The sequence below is a fragment of the Pristiophorus japonicus genome, chromosome 21, assembly GCF_044704955.1.
Source record: "Pristiophorus japonicus isolate sPriJap1 chromosome 21, sPriJap1.hap1, whole genome shotgun sequence".
In the NCBI taxonomy this organism is placed as follows: Eukaryota; Metazoa; Chordata; class Chondrichthyes; family Pristiophoridae; genus Pristiophorus; species Pristiophorus japonicus.
Genome location: NC_091997.1, coordinates 66,728,230 through 66,735,466, shown reverse-complemented (window position 1 = coordinate 66,735,466; position 7,237 = coordinate 66,728,230). Strand labels below are relative to the sequence as shown.

General features: G+C 51.4%; 1 protein-coding gene across 7 annotated transcripts in view; it reads left to right on the top strand.

Annotated features, from left to right (window-relative positions):
• Positions 1-7,237, top strand: part of ppip5k1a (diphosphoinositol pentakisphosphate kinase 1a) — a 173,860-nt gene that overhangs the window by 90,835 nt on the left and 75,788 nt on the right. For 6 of the 7 annotated variants that reach the window (XM_070864960.1, XM_070864958.1, XM_070864957.1 and 3 more), the window contains exons 20-22: positions 4,341-4,468; positions 6,117-6,231; positions 6,568-6,675. In XM_070864960.1, coding sequence (XP_070721061.1) covers positions 4,341-4,468; positions 6,117-6,231; positions 6,568-6,675 — 351 coding nt within the window. The remainder of the gene's footprint in view (positions 1-4,340; positions 4,469-6,116; positions 6,232-6,567; positions 6,676-7,237) is intronic. The other variant, XM_070864956.1, reaches the window with a different exon arrangement.

Genomic DNA, 7,237 nt, shown 5'->3' with positions numbered 1-7,237 from the left:
CCTCTCTCTCTCGCGCCCCCTCCCTCTCTCTCTCGCGCCCCCTCCCTCTCTCTCTCGCGCCCCTCCCTCTCTCTCTCGCGCCCCCTCTCTCTCTCGCGCCCCCTCTCTCTCTCTCTCGCGCCCCTCCCTCTCTCTCTCGCGCCCCCTCTCTCTCTCTCTCGCGCCCCCTCTCTCTCTCTCTCGCGCCCCCTCTCTCTCTCTCTCGCGCCCCCTCTCTCTCTCTCTCTCGCGCCCCCTCTCTCTCTCTCTCGCGCCCCCTCTCTCTCTCTCTCGGCCCCCTCTCTCTCTCTCTCTCGCGCCCCCTCTCTCTCTCTCTCTCGCGCCCCCTCTCTCTCTCTCTCTCGCGCCCCCTCTCTCTCTCTCTCTCGCGCCCCCTCTCTCTCTCTCTCTCGCGCCCCCTCTCTCTCTCTCTCTCGCGCCCCCTCTCTCTCTCTCTCTCGCGCCCCCTCTCTCTCTCTCTCTCGCGCCCCCTCTCTCTCTCTCTCTCGCGCCCCCTCTCTCTCTCTCTCTCGCGCCCCCTCTCTCTCTCTCTCTCGCGCCCCCTCTCTCTCTCTCTCTCGCGCCCCTCTCTCTCTCTCTCTCGCGCCCCCTCTCTCTCTCTCTCGCGCCCCCCCTCTCTCTCTCTCGCGCCCCCTCTCTCTCTCTCTCTCTCTCTCTCTCGCGCCCCCTCTCTCTCTCTCTCTCTCTCTCTCTCGCGCCCCCTCTCTCTCTCTCTCTCTCGCGCCCCCTCTCTCTCTCTCTCTCTCTCTCGCGCCCCCTCTCTCTCTCTCTCTCTCTCTCTCGCGCCGCCTCTCTCTCTCTCTCGCGCCCCCTCTCTCTCTCGCGCCCCCTCTCTCTCTCTCTCGCGCCCCCTCTCTCTCTCTCTCTCTCTCTCTATAGCTCGCTGTATATCTATGTGTATGTATAAATTATATATTATTTATACATATATCTATAAATTCTGGCTGACAGGAATTGTTTACACACCTTCCTGGCAAGGGGCAGTGTGTACATCTCTGTCTCCAGCTCCCAGATGGGAATATTGCAGTGAGCGACGTGTTCTGGGAATGCCACTAGCTCGATTGTTGCAATGTGGGATTATAATTGGGGTTAGTTCAGACCAGGTAATCTCATTAACGCTTCCCCTCCTTTACTCACGTTCCCATGTTAATAAATGAATTAATTGAAAATGAATTATAAAGCTGATTTGCGCAGGGTAGAATTCGCAAGATAATGGAGTTGATGTGATTTTTGCCGTCGCTCTTCCCCATCGCTCTGGGAATAAAAGCCCTTCTCTTTCCCGCTTGCCCCCATGTCTCTCAGTATTTCTCACTTCAGAGCTCCAGGAGATGACCTTGAGGTCTGCTTTATTAATGAGCTGACTGGAAATTTCTGATATCCAAACCAAGCATCAAAAGTCTCTCCTTTAACCTTGAAGTCCTGATCAATATTCAGTGACCCGCGCTGAAAAAGTGCATGTCTGTGAACACTGGGTGAGATATCGGGGTCAGGGAGGGCAGAGCCCTGGGGGTGGGGGAGAGGGGGAGTTTCTTTTTACCCTCTTGCTTTGTGTTATTCCATCCATCATCATAGGCAGTCCTTCAAAATCGAGGAAGACTTGCTTCCACTCTAAAAGTGCGTTCTCAGGTGGCTGTACAGTCCAATAAGGAAATTACAGTCTCTGTCACAGGTAGGACAGACAGTGGTTGAAGGAAAGGGTGGGTGGAACTGGTTTGCCGCACGTTTTCTGCGCTTGATTTCTGCATGCTCTCGGCGACGAGACTCTAGGTGCTCAGCGCCCTCCCGGATGCTCTTCCTCCACTTAGGGTGGTCTTTGGCCAGGGACTCCCAGGTGTCGGTGGGGATGTTGCACTTTATCAGGGAGGCTTTGAGGGTGTCCTTGAAACATTTCCTCTGCCCACCTGGGCCTTGTTTGCCGTGTAGGAGTTCCGAGTAGAGCGCTTGCTTTGGGAGTCTCGTGTCGGGCATGCGGACGATGTTGCCCACCCAACTGAGTTGGTCGAGTGTGGTCAGTGCTTCACTGCTGCGGACGTTGGCCTGAGCGAGGACGCAGACGTTGGTGTGTCTATCCTCCCAGGGAATTGGCAGGATCTTGTAGAGGTAGCACTGGTGGTACTTCTCCAGTGCTTTGAGGTGTCTACTGTACATGGTTCACATCTCTGAACCATACAGGAGGGCAGGTATCACGACAGCCCTGTAGACCATAAACTTGGTGCCAGATAAGGGTAATAGTCCAACTTCACACCTCCATTGGAGAAACTTAAATACCAGAAATTCAGGCATGGCCTGCCTCTGATCCCCTCATCGTTCATTTAACTCGTCACGAAATAGCACATTTCCAATATCCGCTATTGGGCTGTCCCATCAGGAACAGGAAGTTGTAAAACTATCCCTTGTGGGTTCCTGACCTCCACCATCCCTTCAATGAAAGGCAGCCCATGGAGGTTAGTCCCTTCGCCTTAGATTTGAGGTCCTGGTCTTCAAACACTCTCTTCCTCAAGCTGCGCTGGCACACTGGTGTTATTAGCAAGGTGCTTACAACACCGGGTACATGCTTTCGATCCGTGGCTCAGTGGGTAGCTCTCTCGCCTCTGAGTCAGGCGATTATGGGTTCAAGTCCCACTCCAGGAACTTGAGCACAAAAATCTAGGCCAACACTCCAGTGCAGTACCGTGGGAGTGCTGCACTGTTGGAACTGCTGGCTTTCGGATGAGACGTCTGCCCACTCGGGTGGGCGTAAAAGATCCCATGGCACTATTTCAAAGAAGAGCAGGGGAGTTCTCTCCGGTGTCCTGGGGCCAATATTTATCCCTCAATCAACATCATTAAAAAAACAAATTATCTGGTCATTATCACATTGCTGTTTGTGGGAGTTTGCTGTGCGCAAATTGGCTGCCGCGTTGCCCACATTACATCAGTGAGTACACTCCAAAAGTACTTCATTGGCTGTAAAGCACTTTGCAACGTCTGGTGGTTGTGAAAGGTGCTATATAAATGCAAGTCTTTCTCATTCTATGCTGGAGGAATGTTTGCTTATTGCTCAACCCAGAAATAAATGACTGGCTGTTGTGCAGCTCTCAAAAAACCATCTTGGTTCCCTCTGCTGGGGCAGCGTGACCACCCCCCTCTGTTGGTATGGTGTGCCCCCGCCCCCCCCCCCTCTGCTGGGGCAGCGTGACCCCATCACAGGCACAGGTGCATCCTCCAGGAGTACACAGCAACATAAAGGGGTATCGGGAATGTTTGAGGTGGGAAGTAGGGAAGGGGGTGACTGGGTCAGAGACATTGGCAAAATCAGCCCACAGTCTGTATAGCTGCTCTTCCAAATCAACACCTGCCTAAACCTCTCCACTTCTCTCTCCTTTTTAAGATGCTCCTTAAAACATATTGCTTTGACCAGATATCTCTGTGTGGCTCGGTGTCATATTTTTGTCTGATTACTCTCCTGTAAAACGCCCTTGGGATGTTTCACAGCATTCAAGGCACTATATAAATGCCAGTTGTTGTTGTGGTGGTGGTGGGATTGGTTTATTGCTGGACCCGTGCCAAGCTCAGAAGTGGCAGAGTCCGTTCTGCAGTAAAAGGGAGATAGCTGGTGAGAGTAAAATAACCACACACCTGAAATAAAATCCGACCGTGCTGGAAATGTACAGGTGTGTCGGCATCTGAAAAGAAAACCACAGGTTAGTCGAAGCTTGCAGCACGAGAGAAGGCCATTCAGCCCATCGTATCTGTGCCGGCTCTTTGCAAGAGTAATGCAAAACTAATCCCACTGCCCCACGCTCTCCTCGGAGCCCTGTAGCCCTGTTATCCATTCGTCCCTTAAAAGATGTAGCGCTCCTTGCCTTAATTGCTACCTGTGGCAAAGTATTCCAACATCCCAGAGTAATGACATTCCAACTAATCTCCTCCCTCAATCCCTTCGTGATGGTTTTAGATTGATGGCTCCTTGTCACTGACTCTGCAATCGGAGAAAATAGTCTTTCATTACTCACTCGATTAAAACCCATCATAATTTTAAAAATCTCTTATTAAATCCTGTCTTGGCCTTCTTCACTCTAGTGAAATAGTCCCAGACTTTTGAATCTCTCCTCAGAACTATGGTTTCTGCCCTGTACACTCTCTGTGGCTTTAATTTGCTTTCTGTAATGGAGCGGCCAGGAATCTAACTGTGGTCAAACCACGACCGTGTACATATTTACCATAACTTCTTTATTGTGCTCTATCGAGTGTAGACCCTCCATCAGGTCCTTGTCTGCAGAGAATGCTGGGTCTGATCACGTGTCCGGTTTACCGGGCTGCCGCACCTCAAACCACTCATTCTGTTGCGCTTTCCGCAGGAATACGGTATTAACAAGGAGGAGAAGTTGGACATCGCCTACGCCTACTGCCTTCCGCTGATCAAGAAGATGCAGCTGGATTTACAGCGGACGCACGAGGATGAATCCGTCAACAAACTGCACCCACTGTAAGACAGCCGTTGTTGCTTCCAAAGTGCCCCCGTGCACTTGATGAAACGATGTTCTAAATCCATCCACTGTCGGCTTTTTGTTTCTGGAGGGAAAGTCTTGCAAAAAAGGGTTGTGAATCTGAAACATTTAATTTTTTTTTAAAGCGTAAAATGTTAGCAAAAGAACCAAGGGAGGGGGGGGCGGGGGGGGAGGAGGAGAAGGAGATTTTTTTTTTACGCAGCGTGTTGTGATCTGGAACGCGCTGCCTGAAAGGGAAGTGGAAGCAGATTCAGTAGTAACTTTCAAATGGGGATTGGATAAATACTTGCAGGGCTGTGAGGAAAGAGCAGAGGGGGGAAGTGGGACTAACTGGATCGCTCTTTCAAAGGGCCAGCACAGGCACGATGGGCCGAATGGCGGCCTCCTGCGCTGTAAGGTTCTGAGAGTTGAGTTGGGCGGGTTGCAGGTCTTTAATTTCAGCTTTGTGTGTTAAAAGGCAGAGTCCGAATACGGGAGCAATGCTAGAGCTGCTGTGCGAGAAAGGGGAAGTTTGTGATCTGGTCCCCAATGGTAAATGTGGGTGAAGAAGCTGCCCCGGTGTGACCATGAGGTTCAATTCCCAGTCCATGCAAAGTTAGTTAATCTTTTCTGAGGCAGCGATTGGAAGGCTACAACTGGGTTAGGGAGGTGGTGGGGAGGAGGTGGAATCAGTCAGGGTTCCCAATTGGAAGCACCACTAAAGATTGGCATGTGCTGTGGCACTAGGTAAGAATAATATGAGCTGCGATTCCCCTCCTGGTCAAACAGTTTGCCGATAATCCACGCCTGGGCTGCCAGATGAAAATAGTCACCTGGGCAAGGCACTGGAAGACCTATAGTCACTGAGGAACAGTACCTCGGAAAGAATCGGCCCCTTCTCCCAAAACCTGTCCTCTTTCAGGCCCTCCTTAAAACCCACCACTTTCACCAAGCATTCGGTCACACTCGTACTATTCTCTCCTTTGTCTCGGCATCCAATTTTATCTGATTTAGGCCTCTTTGAAGCACCTTGGGAGGTTTCCCTACATATATAAATACAAGTTGTTGTTGTTTAGGAGAGGTGGAGGGAAATTGTTGGGAGGGGTGGCAGCAGATAAAATAGAGGTTGTTTGTGGTGTCCGCCGTGGCTCAGTGGGCAGCACTCTCGCTTCTGACTCAGAAGGTTGTGGGTTCAAGTCCCACTCCAGGAACTTGAGCACATAAATCTAGGCTGACACTCCAGTGCAGTGCTGAGGGAGCATCGCACTGTCGGAGGGACTGTCTTTCGGATGACACTTCAAACCGAGGCCCTGTCTGCTCTCAGGAGGACGTAAAAGATCCCATGGCACTATTTCTAAGAAGAGCAGGGAAGTTTTCCCCAGTGTCCTGGGGCCAATATTTATCCCTCGATCAACATCACTAAAACAGAGTATCCGGTCATGATCACGTTGCTGTTTGTGGGAGCTTGCTGTGCGCAAATTGGCTGCTGCGGTTCCCACATTACAACAGTGACTCCGAAGGTACTTCATTGGCTGTAAAACGCTTTGGGACGTCCTGAGGTTGTGAAAGGCGCTTTAGAAATGCAAGTCTGCCTTTTCTTTCTTTGTTTTAACACTGCTCGGCTCATTCGCTACCTGTTGTGTTTAGCTATTCCAGAGGGGTGATGTCTCCCGGACGCCACGTGCGAACACGGTTATATTTCACCAGTGAAAGCCACGTCCATTCTTTGCTCAGCTTTTTTCGTTATGGAGGTCTCCTGGGCGTAAGTAGTTTTACATTCACAAGATCGGGCTTTCCTCAGTCGGTGCTACCTACACCGGAAACATTGAGAGAAACACATCTTTTGATTAATTGTCCCTCCCTTCCCCCCACCCCCCCCAATGGGAGCCCCTCCCCCTCCCGCCCCCCCCCCCCCCAATCGGAGCCCCTCCCGCCCCCCAATGGGAGCCGCCCCCCACCCCCCAATGGGCGCCCCTCCCCCTCCCGCCCCCCCCCCCCCTCAATGGGAGCCCCTCCACCTCCCCACTCTCGACCTGTCACAGAATATTCTTCAACCATTTCCAACTTGAATTAATGGACTTTCCCCTCTGATTCTCAGGAGCTTAAGGATCAGCAGTGGAAGAGAGCCATGGACTATCTCGGGGCAGTCCCGGAACTGAATTACATGACTCAGATCGTTATTATGTTGTATGAGGATAACAATAAGGTACAGTCTTCGAAAATATCCCCTTTTCCGCTCGATTCAGCGCAGTGGAAGTGAAGAGGAAGGGGGTTAGTTAGTTTGACTTTTCCCTTCCTCTCCTGGAGACACCATTTCCCGCTGGGATACAGTTCCTCCAGCATCAGCAACACTCCAGCACCGTTCCCAAGTGGCCACCTTCAGACACGAGCCTGGACAGTGCGCATCTGCAGGCTATTCAACTACAGAAGGACATTGCCGACAAATCCCAAGCTAATGTTCATCTGTGCACTTGCCAGCAGTGGGCAATGCATACTAATCGGGTACAGGAACCCCGGCTGATTGGACCCTCGCCTGCCCCCCCGCCTAAGCGGAGACGACTTTGTGTCCCAGTTGTGGTGAATATGCTAAGAGGAGCTACTTCACCACACAGAGCAGGGACTGAACCGAGTCTTTCTGATCCATATGACCCAATTTGGTCACTGCCGTAGCCAACTGAAATATGTTGGTGTTAATTAGGAAAAGTTCACATGTCTGTAATGCCAAATAATAGTCAGAATTTCGACTCAATGCACTGATGGTGTGAGAT